This window comes from Rhamphochromis longiceps, linkage group LG23, assembly GCF_057381845.1.
Source record: "Rhamphochromis longiceps isolate RC_006_pf linkage group LG23, R_longiceps_female_GT1.1, whole genome shotgun sequence".
NCBI classification, from domain to species: domain Eukaryota; kingdom Metazoa; phylum Chordata; class Actinopteri; order Cichliformes; family Cichlidae; genus Rhamphochromis; species Rhamphochromis longiceps.
The window spans coordinates 24,039,555-24,058,409 of NC_140578.1; the positions used below are offsets into that span (position 1 = coordinate 24,039,555).

At 43.5% G+C, this 18,855-nt stretch overlaps 1 protein-coding gene across 1 annotated transcript; it reads left to right on the forward strand.

The window, feature by feature from the left end:
• Nucleotides 1-811: 811 nt before the first annotated feature.
• On the forward strand, nt 812-18,855 carry LOC146641974 (SLAIN motif-containing protein 1-like). Its single transcript, XM_085398270.1, has 10 exons — nt 812-1,324; nt 2,804-2,946; nt 11,455-11,598; nt 11,766-11,885; nt 14,589-14,738; nt 15,170-15,547; nt 16,241-16,252; nt 16,737-16,886; nt 17,006-17,327; nt 17,750-18,855. The coding sequence occupies exons 1-10, from the start codon at nt 930-932 to the stop codon at nt 17,823-17,825; spliced, it is 1,890 nt and encodes a 629-aa protein (XP_085254396.1). The 5' UTR covers nt 812-929; the 3' UTR covers nt 17,826-18,855.

The window sequence follows — 18,855 nt, forward strand, 5'->3', positions numbered from 1 at the left end:
AACCTGCAGTAGAACCAGATATGATTTTATTCCGCGTTTTACGTTTTATTTTGTCAAAATCCATGGCCTACATTACCCACAGTGCAACACTAACGCTCGGGCACTGCCTTCGTGGATTCGGAGCATCCGGGTGTTTTCGGGAGTGTATGCTAATAACGGTGAAATACAAATTCGCTTTGGGTGACTGTGGTGATTTCTACTAAGTAACGTTTTTTTTATTAATAAATAAATTGACGAATTCGATAGTTTATCAATAGTTTAGTCTCTAGAGTGAAAAAACATATTGCTTTATCGACATATTGCCGATAAAGGTCAAAGGCAGAACCGGACGAACGTAGGCTTTTTTTCTGTTTTATTTCTGTTATTAAATAATATATATTTAATTTGATATATCCCTCACTTCAACCACTAGATGTCGCCAAAGTTTCACAAATGCCTGCCATGTGTGACCGTCTGTTGCTAATTATAACTTCATCTCATTATAAAATAACATCATTAATTAGTTAAAAGCTTATAAGTAAATATTAACTGAGGCAGTGTGTTTGCATTGAGTGAAGCAGAATATAGAAATGTGTTACAGCATGAAAAAAATAAATGTCATATGTTTACGGTTAGGTGTGTTGGACATTAGCCCACATTTTAGACTGACAGGTGCACCATCTACCTGTAATCAGTGCCGGGAGAGGAACAGAGGGAGGGGTACGTGTGTAAATGTGTCGGAGGGAGGGGGGGAGTTATGTAGTCTCCCATTGGGTGAACGTCCAGACAGGCGTACTAGACAGATTACTACCGCTGCCGAATACAGAAAGCAGTCTGAGGGCGCAGCAGCAGCAGCTTGGCCCTACCTGTCCTCCATTTGTGGTTTAAGGTGGAGGTAGAGGTGAAGGTGGCTGGTATTGTGGTCTTTTCGTGTGCTTTTCTTTGCTCCAATGGAGGCGGCCGTGCTGAACCCCGCGATCATGACGGAGGTGGACTGCAACAGCAACACCCTGAACGCCGAGCTGGAGGTGAAGAAGCTGCAGGAGCTGGTGCGCAAACTGGAGCGGCAGAACGAGCAGCTGCGCACCCGAGCCGGCGCCGGCGGATACTGCCTCCCCAGCCCGCTGCCCACCCTGCTGTGCCACTCGTCCTTGGGCTCGTTCTCCGCCCCCGAGGAGCCTTTCGACTATTTCCACCCGCACAGCGGCAGGGATGGAGCGGCTGCTGCTGCGAGGGAGGAGGACGACGAGGAGGAGGAGGATGCATCCGAGCCGTCGGTTCTGGACGAGCTGGAACTTCTGGATTTGAATTCCCTGAGCTGCTCAGAGGAGTCTGATGAAACCTGGTAAGTGCACACTGCATTTCCAACCATATGTTGCTCAGTCATGTAGTATGTGATTTCTAACTGAAATGTGGGATTTTAAAGCTTTGTTTTCAGCTGCTCCAGCCCTCTGCAGTGCCCCAACAAAGCCACACACACCTTGAAGTTAATCAGGCCCTACTTATGTGCTGCCACTTGCCTTTAAAGCTTCAGGGAAACACTTCTTGTGTTTTGCTGTGGAGTGGCTGCAGAGAGGACTAAATCAAATTAAGGAAGTGAAATTTTTTGCTGATTTTTGTCACAGCTTGTGAGGTGTTGTGCAAACTCATAAACAGGAAGTGACCCAGGGCTGCATTTAACTAATACAAGTGGTCATTTTTTTCACTTGTAGCGATAGATAGATAGATATGAATATGACAGATCTCCATGTGTGGGTGTGCACTCAGTCCCCTTCAGGTCACACTCTCACCTGATGTCAGCCGGGGTTTTAATCTATAATTCAGCTTCTTCCATGTTGCCCACAGAGCAGCAGCATCCGGGCTGTCAGAATAATCTGATCCACTCTGTTTGAGCCTCTTCCTTGCTTCTAAAAAGGCTTGACACCACCTTCAAACTGAGTGGGAGACAGATTTCTCTGACTCAGGAGGAAACGAGTTGGTGGCGCAAAAGGAACGATGGAGTCTGGAGTGCGATCTGTCAGGGACTGTGTGCTGAGAGATTATATATGTATGTCACAGCACTGAATTATCCAGATTGAGTTGGTTATCTGTATTCAACAGCTAAGAGTTGAGTTAAAAGAATAGGCACGTGATTAAGGCTAGATATGTAGTGAGGAGGATGTTGACATGAAACAGGAGAAGTTTTAAAAGAGGAAGATGGCATTAAGAGTAATATTTGTCTATATATTTTAATAGTCGCAAAGAGACACTACCAGGTGTAATCGATCATGATGGGTAACAAGTTAACAGGCCTGTGTATGTAAATGCCTGACCACAGCTTCTTATGACAGAAAAGGAGGAAATTCTCATGTGGGCATTGTTAAGTACTGGTTTTAGATGTCTTTCAAGCACAAACTTGGGCAAAACAGTGGCAGTAATTTGTGTTTTCTTGTTTTGCCATCTCAAATGTGAGCTTTTACTGCTTTTCTCAGAGTTACACAAACACACTCTTTGGTTTTGAACTGTTTGTTGGGCAGTAACATCATCTCTACGCCCTGAAACATTAGGATGGACTACTTGGTTTATAGGCTAAATAAGTAAAGCTCCAGTTGGCTTTCAGAATGAATGAGCATTCAAGCACCTTACTACAGAGTAAGTCTTTGTTGACCTTTGAGTTTGGCTTTCCCAGATTTGTCCCCACCACAGTGTACACACTGTCCAGCTCTTTGTAGTCTCTTAAACTGCTCCCCTGATCATGTTTGAAAAGATCTGGGATTGGCCAGAGTCTCCTATCAGAGCTCATAGAAGTTGTAGAAGTCTAGTTCACTCTTGCTTCTCTTTCCAGGTTATATGTGTCATCAAAGGACCGCAGGTCGGAGACCACGAGCGACGCCCTCACACCGCTGCAGTGGTGCCGGCAGGCTCTGGACAGCCCCAAATCGGAGGTGGAGGCCGCCAGAAGGTCGCTGTCCCTCCGGCTAGAGCAAGGTGCGAGTCAACTGGTTTGTTTGTAATTTGTGTGTAGAGAAAACGACTCTGACTGCCCCCCCCCCCAAAGGGAGGTTGGATTGCACACACCTGGCTGTGCAGGTCAATGGTGCAAAAGAGGACACAAGCCACATGATTAAGTTGCTGCTGGGAGCACTGCTGTAGCTACTGCTGCAAGAAAGATGATCAAGTCTGATATTTCTCTGAGTAGATGAGTGAAGAGTGGGAGTTTCTTCCTCATTAACTTGGAGTTCAGCCTGTGGGTGTTTCTCAAGACGGTTTCTCTTAATAAAATGCATCTTTATCTTGGGAGCATTTCAGAGCTTGAAGTCCCCGCAGTTCTGTTGTTCAGTGCACGCTAAAACCAAAGGCTGAGGCAGCGGATTAGTTTGCAGGGTGCCGCTCGCCTCCAGGCTATTTTAAAACTGATGTACACAGCTTTTAGTGTCTTGCCAAAAACAAGAGCGCTCGCTACCTCACACGCCCCTACTGTCTCTCACAACACAAATGTTGGCCAGGAGGAAGTGTTGGTGTTAGTTCGTACAGATCTTGCACACAGCACAGCTGCTGGCTTGTTAGAAAGAAATGTGTTGAGCACAAATACACTACACTGCAAAAAGTATTCACTCATCTGCCTTCACACACATCTGAACTTAAGTGACCTCCCATTCTTAGGGTTTGATATGATGTCAGCCCTTTGCAGACACAACAGCTTCAACTGAGGTTCAGGAGCGTTTATGGGAATTTTTGAACATTCTTCCAGAAGTACAGTCGGATGAAGGCCTGGTTCACAGATTGCAATCGAATTAATCCCAAAGGTGTTCTGTCGAGTTGAGGTCAGGACTCTGTGCAGGCCAGTCAAGTTCTTCTACACCAAATTCTCTCCTCTGTGTCTTTATGGAGCTTGCTTGTACAAGCAGGCTAGCTGCTTGATTTTTATACACCTGTGACCACTAAAGTGATTGGAACACTTGAATTCAATAGTTTGTATGGATGAGTGAATACTTTTGGCAGTATAGTGTATTACTGATGAGATGAGTCCCTGGGTTCAGCAGATTAATTTGTCAACACTGGTTTTTGTTCAGTGTGGATGAATTCCTTAAAACTGTGTCAGCGTTTGAGCATGAGTTTCAAAATGACATGCAGACACATTTGAATCATTTATTTTTTCACACCAGTATGATAATACTGAGCAGGTACAAGCCCCACCCACTCGCTGTCAAAAGCTTCTGTTTGTGAGAACCATCCAACCAGAAGAAAGCTAGCTTTAAGGACATAATGAGATAAGAGGATTATTTTGATACTGTGAATCATGCAAAGCTGTACTAAGAATACAAATGCAGACATAGAAATTAATAGAAAAGCCCTCCCTTAAAAAAAAAAAAAAACAGCCCAGCTTCTCATTTACTTGAGCAATGTGTAATAATTCATTCAGTAATGAATAAGTAAAGACTCTTTACTTTAGATACGTCAGCACATCTGTGGGCAGCTGGGGCCTCGGCATGTCAGCATAAGAAAAGTGTAATTGCACTCCATTTATTTTTATTAATTTGTTGTTTTTGTTGTTAGTATTATTTTACAATGTTAATTTTTAGTTTTTCCAGCTGAAACTGTTCTTCCTGCTCTTGTGGCCATTTTCTGAGTTTGTATTGAGCGGTGTTGTGTTACAAGAAATTTTGTGCTATTGTATTTAGAAGGTTATTAATTAGGTTCCTTTTATGTCAAAACGTCACCTGTGCGATTGCTCTGACAATATGACGCCAAACTTCGTCTGCTCCAATATCTCTTTAAAATGAAATGCATACAGAAGGTCTTTGTTTTAGTTGCCTGTTTGAAATTAGCACAAAGCTGCCAGCAAACTGCGTGGGGTGGAGGAGAAGGAAAAACGTCACACTCTGTTTTGGTGATTGTGCCGTATGAACCAGTACAGGCAGAAAATATGAGCTTGTTCATCTCTGCTTTTGTTACCTGTTGAAAATCAAGATTGACAGCTGCTTGTTCGGCTTCTCAACTTACTCAGCTTGAGCAGCTTGTTTCTTGATCTTCATGTCTTGGATCGTGTATGAGAGAAGTTGTGTTCTCAGTGGTGGTTTACTGTTTGTGGACGGAACAGTTTGCTCAGTCCAACATTGCATGCATTAAAGTCGAACTAACGGCCCCACAAAAGTTGTTGATATTTGTGTAGCTATTTTCTCTGTGCCATTTATTTTGGAGGAGCCATTAGCAAGAAAAGAGCTACCACTCATTTGTTTATCTTGCTAGTAAAATAAGAAATGGGTGCAGTGATTATATTGAAACATGTAAATACAGTATTTAAGGCAGAAACAGAGTTTGGACAACGAAATTTCAACTTTATTTGTATAGCAAATACTAAACAACTATAGGTGACAAAAGTGCTTTACATTGAACACAAAAATAAGGGACAATAGAAAAATAAAGTACTCTAAGGTAAAAGTACAATAAAATAGGAATGCACTGAGATGTTTGTTCACTGAAGTCTCATCAGAAATGGTCTCAAACGATCCACTGAAGTTCCAGATATTTTTCATAGATTCAAGAAAAGAAATGTTGTTGTCTGAAGGACTGGACTGAAAATGTGTGAAAAAGCAGCTATTGTCCAAAGAAACACTTTAGAAAACCTCTAGAACTGGTGACTCTTTAGAAAATGACAACGTCTGGCTCTTTGTAAGCAATATATAAAGAAACGAAGGTTGGTGCACTAAAGTGTTTTCCAGAATTTATCATGGTGATCCCCTTTTTTACCAATATGAAGGCAGGGGCATGACATTTTTACCTAAATCCTGTTTAAAAAATGTATCTCACCCCTCAAAGTTGTTCAGATAAACCTGTGATGGTCAGACGGGAGGTGTTTGGACTGATATGCAAAGACGCAGCAGTAATGTGCTAGAGCACAAGTGTAACGTGACACTGCATTTGTTTAATCAGCTTAAGAAGCAGGAGACATTTCCTGTGAGAGGTGAAATCTCAGCAGGTCTGGAGATGAATGGAAACAGCTGGCAGCACAGTCACTAGCGCTCTTTTTAAATGATCCACTTTTTAAAGCCAGTAAGATAAGCAGTCACCTCAGTAATGCTTCCTAAGTACTCTGTGGTCACGGTGATCAGTCTGAGGTCGGCTCACCTTCATCCATGCACTGCAGGGCTCAGCAGTCCGTCGGCACTTCTTAGGCAGATCAGGCCCAGGTCAGCTGACCTGCATGTCTGTCATAATTACAGCCGTCGCTTAGCGATACTGAGCAACCGGAAAAGATCTGAGCAAGTAAAACAGGAAGTTGGTGTAAATATACCAGCAGGTTAAAGCAAGGAGCAGACCAGTGGATCGATGGCAGTGGTGAGGCCGCCGCTTGGCTTAGTGTTGTCATGGTTACCTCATGGGTCTGTAAAAATGGATTTCGTGTTTGGAGTTTATCGACAGGTGACCTGGAAAAAGCAGATCAGGATCATCAGTCCTGATGTCTGTGTGCTTATCAGAGTCCTCATCAAATCGATGGGTCTCTTTGTAGTTTTGTGTGTGTGTGTGTGTGTGTGTGTGTGTGTGTGTGTGCGTGCGCAAGATGGGGCTGCTTGTGAAGTGTGAGTGGAGGCGACAGCTCCCACGGCCTCAGCTGAACAGGCAGCCTTTAATGAGGCGAGATGGAGCTCCACTCACCTGCGTGGGCGCGCTCGTCTGCATACGATCCCGCTCAGCCTCCACATACTTAGGAATCAAGTAATTATGTGCAGTGTTAAAGTCAAAGAAATACTTCACTTACACTGCAATTTTGCTTCCATCAAGGGCCGGCTGTTGGTGTAGAAAGGCTAATCTTCACACTGTAACCGCAAAGCTTGCAGAAAGAGCAACATTGAATTTAATCTTGTTAGATGCGCAGAGTGGAGATTCACCAACGCAATCCAAAAATTCACTGTGACAGTAATGTTTTTGATTAAATCAATTAATAAAGAAAGGAGGCAAGATTTAAAGCCTGCATGTATGCCTGTTCTTTGTGCAAAAGCATCCCCCGCCTCCTTATGCAGTTTCAGCAAGTCTCTAATGGTATCATGCCATCATTAAGTCAAAGTTTAGGTTTGCCAAGGCAAATAATTGGTGCTCATGTTTGGTGCTATTGAAAAGTGCCTTGAATCTGTTTTCTTTCTAGTGACCAGCCAGGATCAACACATGGTTGCAAAAGAGGGCCCAGCTGTCTGGTTGCTAAGCACTTTTCCTGCTGAATTTATGGTGCCAGTCTCTAGGTGGCCATGTTTGATATGACTATAACGCACAATCAAGTAAGCTACGACTTCACATTCAAAGTCTGACATATCCTGATGCTACAGTCACACAAAGGAAACCGGTCGTGGGAGACAAAGTTGTTGCTACTGTGCTACTGCACTGAACTTGTGATCGTGTTGCCTTTTGAAATGGTCATTTTGAAGACGGGGACCATGTCTGAAACCACTCGTAGTCAGCTGCCGTCTTCAAAGCAACATTGGCGTGTCAAGACGGCCATAAAACAACAACAAGAGGTCGATAAGGGTTGGGAACTGCATGACAACTTGACCTCATTGTTGCTATACAGTGATTAATTGCACTAAACTGGCAAAAATTACAAATCTGAATGCATGGAAATTCACATTCACGACTTGAATTCAGAGACCAGCCCAACTCACAAATCTGAAACAGGAAGTCCTCCACAAATAGTGACGTAGTTGCTGCAGGATGACAATTTAACTGTAAAATGACATGGTGCTCGGCAGCGTGGCTTTGATACAGGAATACAACCGGTCGGAAACCAGATGTCACTTTGAAGTTTGGGTTATTCTGAGCATCTAACAGAACAAATTGTGGTTTAATCAAGATCAAATAGCCCCTCCCTCTGTTAGATTTTCTTCATTTTCCTCATCTTTATGATGACATCAGTAGGAAACATCATGAATTGGTCATCTCAGGCACAGAAGCCACCTGCTTTTAATCTTGTGCGAGGAAGAGCTAACCTCTTGTCTTGTTTCAGAGAGGATGATCTAAAGGCCTAGAATCAGATAAAATGAGGATTATTTTGAACTGTGACTCATGCAAAGCTACTCTGTTCAAGTCTTGGTGTAGCAGCCAGAACTCGATACTTGTGAATTTCATTACAGCATATCTTTTCGGCCACACTTGGTTTGTAGCAAGTTACTTCCTGAGAGCCATGTTGCCAGTTAGACACATTTCTACGGTAACTCAGGCTTGTTTTAGATGGGCTGAGTGCGAGTGCTGACAAACAAATCTTAAGGAATATTGCAGCTGCTGTGATCACTGTGCTGGAGTGTCACCTCTGCATTGCTGATCACATGCTAACCTTCCATGTGCTTTAAACTAGCCTCCGTTGCAGTCTCAGTATTTGGGTCACAGAGTTCGACTCCCTGACTCGGCTGCATCCTCTGAAGTTGCCTCGGCTGTGCACCTTGTTGCATCAGAAGCAGTTAAACCTCCACTCGACACACTAACCATCCTCTGCAGAGGAATCCTCCCACCAACTTGGCCCACTAGCTCTCTCTCCCCCACCCGAGGTTTGCCGTGATGAAATGAAGAGCTGTTGCCATAGCAACGGTGTACATGAAAGGTTCGTAGCTAAATGCTTTTATATTCACATTGACAGGTAAAGGAGAGAAAGATTTCCCTCCCATCTCTGTGCGGACACCAGCCTTACTCGCACACCTTTTAAATAATACAAGCAGTATTTTCTTTTATTCACCTCTGATTCCAAAAGTGTGTGTGTGTGTGTGTGTGTGTCTCAAAGCTGTCATGTTTCTTCTTTCTATGAATAGTATTTGTGTGAGAGGCGCACAGCACCAGGTACAGCTGCATTGTGTGAGCGTCTCTGTTGTGTTGAATCCTGCTTTGTCCTCGGCGCTGAGCTTCTGAATAGAGCAGTCGGTGACAGACACCGCTGGTGAGGTAGCGGCTGCACGGCGCTGCCCTCGTGCACAAAGACGTCTGTGATGTCTGGCTTTGTGTGGTTATTGTCTTTTTATCTCTGATTTTGAGCTGTAAAGAACAAAAGAGTCGAACTGATGGTGATTTTTTTTTTCCCTTTTTTTTAAGTCCCATAGAATATTCACTGATGGCATTTAAAGAGACATTACACCCAAAAATGTTAACATGTTTCATTTTGGATGCTTGCTGGTGTGAAGTACCAATTCATTGTGAGGAAATGAGGACTACGGCTCATTTACACTCTAGTTTGTCCTTTATTCCCACTCCTGCACTCATTGATGTAGCGCTATCGAGGCACAGGTGGAGTAAAAGGACATTAATCGAGTTGGCAACAAGTCGTTACTGTAAGTGAAATAAAAGCTTCTCAGTGATGTCCTTCTAGTTTCTACGTCTACCCGACTCTGAGCTTAAAATGTTACAGTCAGTCATTTTTAACAGAAAAACAATAATATTATGCTCATAAATATATATTTATAAGTGCATAATTATGTATTCCAACAAACTGTGTTCTCAAACTTAGAATTAATCTGTTAAAAATACGTAGGTGCAGGTTTGTCATATTGGCCCGCCACCTTGAACACACTGTTCAGTCTTGTTTTATGTATGTAGCTAGAGACCGGCCACATACGAGAAGAGAAGTCATAGACAAATTTTAATTCATTTCTGCAGCTTCAGAGTTGAGATATGATAAAGTACTGTCATCTGAGAAGGGTTCCTTATTTGCAAAAGCAGCGAAAAAGTGTCTCAAAGAGTCACCAGCTAATGATAAGGTCAAGTGACCTGAAAACTTTTTATCTGACAAAGAGTCTGACTTCATTCTCACATCATAGTCTGACAGATGTGTGGTAAGTCTAACAATGCTAGAGCTACCCTCAAGGTTTCGCTAACGGAGGTTAACGCCGGCTAAAAGAGGCTTACGGCAGCTAACACTGGCAAAAATGATTAAATCAGCACTTATTGGCAGAAAAGTTCAGATATCTGTTCCAAATAACGGATGTGTATATCCCTATATTAATGAAATATGATCTGTTCAAAATAAAAATGTTTTTGTATGTTAGGAAATCTTTTTCATTTTATACAAGATTGATGTAAAATTTGCACTGCAAATAAAAGCAAATGTGTTTATCTGAAATTAGTCAAAGAGATTCTCCAAAAGATTTTTACTAAAATATTATTGGGCAGTTGGAGCTGTATGATGGAACTTCACTTTTATATAGAGACAGAACCAAAATATGAACTATCGACGGAAGTGAGTGAAATCAAATGTTAATGTGTATTAATTCTAACAAGCTGCTGCATATTCTCAGTATTGGCCTTTGCTACATGGTCCTGAACAGTCTAGCAACATGTTTGATCTTCCCATCATTCATGTAATATGGGAATGTTTTTATTTAAATAAATGAGTGTGTCAGCTCAGTAACTTCCACTGATCAGTGGTGTCAGACTAATTTTACATTGTGGGCACCATCCAGCCCAATTTGATTTTATGTGCGCTGGACCAATGAAGTTACAGCATTGCCTCATCGATAAACATGTCTACCTGCCAGTTGTTTCCCTCATAGCATGAAAACTCTTTCCCTTCTTCCATATTTAACACCCTTTGTCCAATAAATTCCAGCCTTGCCTCTCTAACTTTGTCTCCAAAGTTGGGTGTTGGAATACTAATGGTAAAGAACGCCTACATTTCTACCTACTTTGGTGTGGTATGCCATTCCTTGGGTGAAGTCTTTTGACATATTGTACTTTTGACAAGTACAATATTTTGTGCAAGTATCCTTGTACTTTCCAAGTGTCACATTTTCTAAAGCTGTCCACTGGGTCAGTTTGGTGGCCCAGTTCTGTCCCCTGGACCAGATGTTTGACTTGACACCCCTGCACTGAAAGCATGAATGGTGCATGTACTAAAAACTACTTCATCCTTTGGGATAATGCACACTTAATGTGAAACCATAGTTTGTATATAAAAGTATAATAAATAAAAATATAATTTATTTTCTTTTTGGGGTGGGGGGGGGGGGGGGTAGTTTTTGTTAGATGGGTCGATGTACTCACATGGAGGTGGCTTGTTTATCAAGAGGTAGTCACTCCTTAAGTCATTATTACCAGAGTATCCACTACTAAATACTCTGCTTTTTATCATTAATTTCTCTATATTGGACTAACATTTATAAAGTAAACCTGATCTTGTATTAAATTAGACTTGAAACCAATGTTTAAGACTATAAATGTAAATTTACTAAGTAAATAAAGTGAGCAGTTGGGCCACTTTCCCCTTAGACTTCTAGATAAGCACACTTGCTCTGTTGTGCACTCCTGAATATTCACAAATTCCAATAATTATGCTGAAAAGAGCAGAAATCTTATAAACACACTGTCCTGTGTGGGTGTGTGTGGGTGTGTGGGTGTGTGGGTGGGACTTTCTTTTGTTTCTTTATCCGCCCACAGCTTTTAGTTGGTGTGTCATGTCTGACAGGGAAACGTAACAGTTTGTATTAAACATATGCTAACTCTGTGCTTGTTTTCTCCCTCCTTCAGTCTCCAGGTGGCGTAGCTCCCTGTCCAGCCCCTCTCCTTCCTCCTCTCCCGGTCCTCCTCTGAGTCGAGTTGCTGGAGTGTCTCCTATCAGTGCTTCCCCTCCAACCAAGCCCTGCTCCACTCCTCAGCCGTCTGAAAGACACGGTACCAATGTTTTATCTTTTTTCAAAGCATCATAATCAGCTGGCCTGGGACTTAAATTTCCTCGAGTACTGTCCAGAATTGAACATCAGTGCAACTTTCACTCATGAATCAGCTGTCTGTCACATCTTTTTCTCCCAAAACTGGCTTCCCCTCCCTCTGTGCCTCAGTTCCTTCCCTCTCCTCCCCGCTCCACCCTCTCCTCCATCGGACTCTCAGTCCCATCGGGAAGGAGCTCTCCCCCGTAGCTGAGAGGACTCCCACCTTCCTCCCTCACCCGCTCACCCGAAGTAAGCCTTCCTTTGCTGCTCTTCTTAAAAGAACATGTTGATTCCTTACAAACATTAAAAATTTAATACGTATTGTAACCAGAATACGAATGTGCCGGGGGAGGAAAAAACTGGGTCATGCTCAAGCTTTTTATACATTATTCCAAACATTCCCTCCTGTAGGAAGTTGAAATTGAAGAATATATTTTCATCGCAGCCTTTTTTTTTTTTTTCCTCTGCCCTGCTTGTTGCTCGTTATAAGACTACATTTCACTGCTGCACATGAATCCTGTTTGAAGGCAAAGTGGATTCAAGTGCATTATTAGCAATGGAAAAAACGACGTTCCAGACACAGGAGAGGGCGAAGCTGCAGGGAATAAAACTGCTCAGCCCTGAAGGGAGCGAGCTCACATCCTGAGCAATGTAGCTCAGAAATAACTGCTGGGGGGTCTAAGTAGTGGTGGTGGGTGTTTGCCCAAAGCTTATTTCCATGACACTGGCTTTAATGAGCCTTTTTCTCGTGCTCTCCTAAACGGGAACCTCCCTGCCCTCCTCTGTGCCACCAATGTGTTCGGGGCTGTCAAATGGGCTCTGTGCTGGGCTCAGTCAACCCAGGGTTTGTTCATTTATCTATAAGCACGCTTTCAAGAAAGAGGCACGATTGGCAGCGTCTTACCGATGAAAGCTTGGATAAAGCTACAATACTGGAAAAATATGAAAAGGTTAAACACACTATGGCAGCTGAAGCACTAAATGTGATAGTTAGATGCTTTATTGGTCCCACAAGGGAAATTATTAATATTACAGCAGCAGGATAAGGAATAAAAATAGTCAACAACAAATAATCAAGATGGATAAAGTGCCACAGTTGCGTAGTGAGAACCTTATATTGTGAGACTGCAGCAGTTTTACATAAACAGTGAAAACAAGGGAAATGAAAAGACTGATGTGTAAGAGAGTAGCACAGATTGTATTAATACATAATATGTACACTATAAATCTAAAACGGCTCCAAGAATGTGTGAAGGCTTTTACACACTGAAAGCATTTAGAAAAACGATGCGAAATTCCCAATTTTTCATATGCAAGTGTCTCATAACGTTTAAATGCACCAAAAGCTCTGCATTGCATGAGTCATGGTGAAGTGAGATTGAGCTGGTCCTGATGTTTCTAAACAAGAAAAGGAAGAAACTGAGATTGTGGGTTCATCCGGTTCTCATGAGCAGGCGACAGCAGGGACGCTTTAATGGTTTGATCCGGGAGCTGAAGTTGTATCACAGCTGCTTTAGTACTTATTTCAGGATGTCAGTGAGGCATTTTGAACTGTTGTTGGGAGAGTTGGGTCTAGATGTTGGGGAAACGATTTGAGAGAGCCGATTAACCCCGGAGCAACGTCTGCTGTTTCCATCTCATTGTGTAGTTGGTACCGGTGCACGTTTTGGAGCTACGACCACAAATGCAATGATCCGATTGATCATATCTGTTTATTCGCATGTGAAAAGTCTCAAAAATCGAGATTGATTCAAAAAATGAATGCCAAAAAATTCCTCCTACGAAATTTTGTGATCGGTGTGAACGACTGTTTAAGAGTAGATGAGTCTGAAAAATAATTTTAAAGGCCTTAGAACAGAAATGTGTCTTATTCTCAACAGGTGTGTTCTCCTCATTGTACAGTTTCATGGAGAAATTCCACCATCAGCTGTAAGTTTTGGTATTGCTAAGAGGAAGCTTTTAGAAACCACAGCAGAACCACATAAAGTTGCAGATCGGGGAACTGATTGCTGACTTGTAACTGCGGAGCTCCAAACCTCCTCTGGCATTAACATCAGCACTAAAGCTGTGTGACAGGAGCTTCATGGCCTCATTTCTATGACCAAACAGCTCCTGTAGGTGGTGCAGCCCGTTTGGTGTGTACTCTACCCACTGAAGGAACAACCACTTAGCCCTGGCCTTTTATTAAAAGCACCTCTGATCTAAACTGCACAGCAACAATATTCTAAAACTTCACTGCGATAGTTTTAATGAGGCTTTATTTATAGAGTGCTTCCCTGAAGGCATGTTACAAATTACTTCACACAAGAAAATATGACAAACTCATCGACCTGAAGGAGGGAAAAAAAACCTATTATGGGATTTGTTTTACCTGAAGAAGCTGACCGTTGACCTACCTGAGCTTGTGCCCAAAGTGGAAGTGAAGGAAATGTCATTTGTGCTGATCTCAAAAGTCTCACTTGTCTATCCAGAGAAACCTGTGTCACTCAGCACAACCCACAGACATTTTTAATGTTCCTTTCTTGATTGGTAGGAGTTAATTTCAAAGATTCAGAGACGGCCCGCGTTAAAGAAGCTTGTAAAGGTGCAGAAATCCTGGCCTGTGTGAGTCAAATAAGACTAAAGTAATTAGAATAATGGCACTGATGGAAGGGATTACTTTATAGAGCAGTCGCAGGGAGCAGATATCAGGCAGATCGTTAACTGTGAAGAGGTTTTTGTAACCTCGGGCTTAATATTTCTGCCTCACTGCTGCCTAATGGGCTCTAATTCTGTGAGCCGAGCATCGCCCTCCATTAGTCCGGACCCCTCATCTTTATGTGGAGGACACTCTGAAGATTGAAGGGTACTTCTCTCATCGGAGCAGTCCTGCCTCATTTGTTTAACTGTGCAGCATGAAGTGAGACATCGGAGAGGAAAGTCTGACTTCTTGGGTCTTGTTTTTACTTGAAGGTCGCAGCCTGCGGCGCTCCACCCTCAGCCCGCAGTCGTCCATGGACAGCGACCTGGGAGCATCTGAGGCAGAGGATGACTCCATTGCTCTGGGATACAAGCTGCAGGACCTCACTGATGTCCAGGTTATGGCCCGGCTGCAGGAGGAGAGTAAGTAGCAGGACCTCCGTCTGCACCCTGACTGCACTTCCTGATTTTTGATTTGAGTTGTAGACTGTTGGTTAGTTGTTTGCTCCGCCTGCCAGAGTGCTTAAAATGCACTATAAATCTGAATCTTTATACAGAAAGAGATGTTTCTGAAATGATTTCAGGACAGTAGAAATCATTCTGGCTGTTTGGTCACTTTTTTATGGTTATCTGTGTCATTTGAGCCAACTCACTTCTCCTGCTGTCCGTCTGTCTATCCCTACTGTCCCCCCCCCCCCCCCCCCCCCCCGTCATAATAATTTAACATATGGCACCAGATCTCAGAGCCCATCGCTACTTCAGCTTCATTAACCCCAGGAGGTGATGACTGTGTGTGTGCGTGTGCGTGTGTGGTGGGTGTTTTGCACGCTGGTCCTCATATCTCGCTCCCCCAGGTCTAAGGCAGGACCTCGCCAGCACCTCATCCGTCCTGGCCAACCGCCGCAGCCAGAGCTTGACCTTCCAGCTCAGCCAGCTCAGCGCCGGTCCCGACCTGGAGGAGGAAGACGAGGAGGACGACGAAGACTACGGTCTCCTGCCGCCACCACAGCCACGCCTCACCCGCCTGCCCCACTCCCACACTTTCTCCAGCATCCGAGACTGGCGAAGAAGCACCAGTTCCCTGTGCACCCCTCCTTCCACCCCCTCCACCCCCCCGTACCCTTCCGCTGGGTTCGCCGTTCAACCTGCGCTCCAAGCCCAGTCTCAGGGTCTTGGGCTGGGAGTGGGCAGCACCTGCGCAGCCGAGCAACAGTGCTTCAGACCAGGTTCAGGTGAGGAAAGGGGGAAACTCGATCTAAATAAAGAAACAAGGCTGTTGTGCGGAATTATCAAGGAACAGATTCCCTTTCAGCTCATTCTTCTGGTCTTCTGCTTCCTGAGAGACCAGAAGAATAGCTGGTGTTAGTGAAACTTTCATGAAAGTGGATCTAACACTTTTGATCTCAGACACTTAAACTCTAATACGTTGTGAGAATGTAATCAAATTGTAAGTGACTTTTAAGGACACTCGAGCCTAACATTAGCTTATAACAAGATCAAAAATGAATGTCTATGAGAATATACATGTACAAATCTCTCTCACACACACACACACACACACACACGCTACTCCAAATTTATGAGTATATCACCTCTTTTTCTTTTCTTTTCTTTTCTTTTGTCTATTAAATAAGCTGAAAGCCTGACTGTACCTTTAATCTCAGAGTGTAGTCCTTTAATGAGGATGAACCAAAGCCTGATTTTAAGAATCTGGCACTAGAAGGTATTTCCATCCATCAGCAGACATGGATTAAAACTACTGATGATCTTTTGATAGAATCAGCACCTATTAATGCTTTGAAGAGTACTAATATAAATTATCTCTGTGTTTATGTTTTGTGCGTGTGATATTTGTGTGTATTGCTGTGTACGTGTATGACGTTGGACATGTTGTTTTGGGGGGAAAACTTCATCATGGCCTCCAGCCGAATATGAGAGTAAGTCAATAACATGGTTCAGTATATCTAACCTCATACATCATCTCTGAACATTAATTTGAGTATTTTTTTCTTCTAATTGTGAACCTCGCCCCTTTAACACTGTGACGGTGTCTCGGTCCTGACCTCGCTGACGCTCTACCTGCTTCATAAACTCTTTCTAATCCTCTTGTACAACTGCTCTTAAAGCTCTCGGGCTGGCATGTGTTTCCATTTTGAGGCGGAGACTCCGAGAGTTTGATGGGATTACAAGTTAGGAGTGTATATCTGACTGTGGGGGGCTGGAAACTGTTAGCAGTATAAAGAAGATCAGAGGCTGCTTTGAGGCATCTTTAAAAATAGTTCAGCATCTGAAGGTTTCTATTTGTCTCTGTGTTTTTGTTTGGAAGCCTCTCTGTTTGCAGACTCTGCAGATAACTTTATTAATCTGGCCTGGCGCAGCTCTGGACGCCTTAAATCTGTTGGCTGTTTTTGTCTGTGTTAGATAAGCTGCGGAGAAGCATGCCTAACCTTGTCAGAGCTCCCAGCATGCCCAGTGTGCCCATACCAGCCAATCCCAGTGCTTCCCCTTCTTTGCTTCGTAACAGCCAGAGCTTTGATTCGTCCAGCGGACTGGCTCGACTGCAGTCCTCCAGTAAGACGCTGCTTGTCTTCTCTAATTAAAGGGACAGCTCACCCAAAAATTCATTCGCCTTGAAGGCGCCGCCAGCCAAGTAAGTTTACTAACTTCAGTTTGTCTCCTCTCGTCTTCAGTCCCCTCTCCAGGCCAACTCCAAAACAGAGTCCAGAGTGTCGGGAACTTCACCTCATTGTCACGGCCACCTCTGAAGGCCACTGCCTACGTCAGTCCCACTATCAAGGGCTCCGCCTCCATGCCCACCTCCATCAGTCTCCAGTCTCTTAATCTGAACAGCAGTGGGGGGGGTGGGGCCAACAGCGGGATCCCTTTGCTTAGTAAACCTGCAGGGACACCCACCACCTCAAACACTGCACGCAGCAGCCTCCCCCGCCCTGCCTCCTTTGTTGGTACCACAAGCTCCACCCCCCGCAGCAAGGTGGCCCAACCAGCACGAAGGTAAACTTTAAAAAGAAGGGGTGTGTGTGTGTGTGTGTGTGTGTGTGTGTGTGTGTGTGTGTTTGCTTGCGCAATCTGAAGTAACACAAACCTACCTCATTGGACTATAGTCAGTAAATGTGTAAAATAATGGATTACTTTTTAAAAATAAAGAGTACTGTGTAATTTGTTCATTTGAAGCAACAACTCTCATCAAACACTGATGTTGCTGCACTCTCCCTGGAGCACATGGTATTAGATTCATTTGGACTCACACTAAAAGTTTGAAATGAGGCAAAGCACCGAGTGTTACTCGTCATCCACACCGCACTGGTGGGGTTCCTGAGACATGTGGCTCCAGCGAATGTCTGTTAGATTTACCTGTTGTGGAACATCATGTCTTTGTCTGTCCTCTGACTTTAGTCGTCCTCCTGTTCCCTCAGTTTACTGACTCCTCCAAAGAGCTTGTCCACCTTCAGTGCCCTCCGCGACAGCACCTGGCGAGACGGCTGCTACTGATGGACGTGACGTTTGCGGCGGCGCAGTAGTGGCAGCAACACCCCGCTGGTTGGGGCGACTCGCTGCACTTCAGCATCAAGGGTTTTTTTGTTTTTTTGTTTTTTGCCCGTGGAGATGCTGAAAGGTTTCTGACCAAAAAAAGTGACTGTTGATGACCTTAAATCTGAGATCCTGCATAGAAAGGTCAGCCGAGGGTCTTTGTGAACCGATCTCTCAGAGTCTATGCAGAATTTCTTCGGGGAAGTCGGGTTTTCTTAATCTGCGTTTGCACGTCAGCCCTTGAATTCACTGACTGCTTCACAATCGACGAGTGTGGTCTGTGCCAAGGGGGCGCTGTTCCCTGCTGCTCTTGTGCAATAAACCGCTGGCTGATGGGTACCAGTAATACTAACCCGCTGAAGAGGGCTGCCAGTTTGTTTGGGTTTTTTTAATGAGCCTCGTGATGCTGTGTGTGTTTGTTTATATCACATTTATTTTGAATAAATAAATAATTTTGACTAATCAGGAGATTTTTCCCTGTGGCAACGAGCGCCCACAATGCTGCTAAAGTTTAATCAGTCCCTGTGCATTTGGGTACAATTACTCCAGTTTTTACAATAAACGTAATAAATGACGTATTCGTGTACAAATCTAACTATTAAGTATGCATACATATATATTAATTGATCCGATATTTGATTTTAAACGTGACGCTTGACCAAAATATCTGAATGTTTACACAAGTTTTGTGCATATTAACACTTTAAAACTGTCTGACCGATAAGAGGAAACGGTTCTTGTTGCACTTTTGTATAAAATCTCTCAACTTTGTTTCTTTTTTGTTCTGTTTACTAACACTTGCACTTCTTTTTTTAATATATCTGTATTTGATTTTATGGATTTAAAGTGAGTAAACGGCTGTTAGTAAAACGTTCTGGGGATGTTTCACAGTTAACACGCAGCCTAATGTAGCACCGTCTGTTTGTAATATTTGACCACGGCACATTTCACAAAACCCTGACACTTTTGTTACTGTGATAGACCGAATGAG

What these genes read in the sequence shown, in the direction of transcription:
- LOC146641974 (XM_085398270.1), top strand. Translation starts at nt 930, where the DNA reads ATGGAGGCGGCCGTGCTGAACCCCGCGATCATGACGGAGGTGGACTGC. An exon ending in GAGGAGTCTGATGAAACCTG is followed by an intron (nt 1,325 to 2,803) that starts GTAAGTGCACAC and finishes TTCTCTTTCCAG; the next exon opens with GTTATATGTGTCATCAAAGG. An exon ending in GTCCCTCCGGCTAGAGCAAG is followed by an intron (nt 2,947 to 11,454) that starts GTGCGAGTCAAC and finishes TCCCTCCTTCAG; the next exon opens with TCTCCAGGTGGCGTAGCTCC.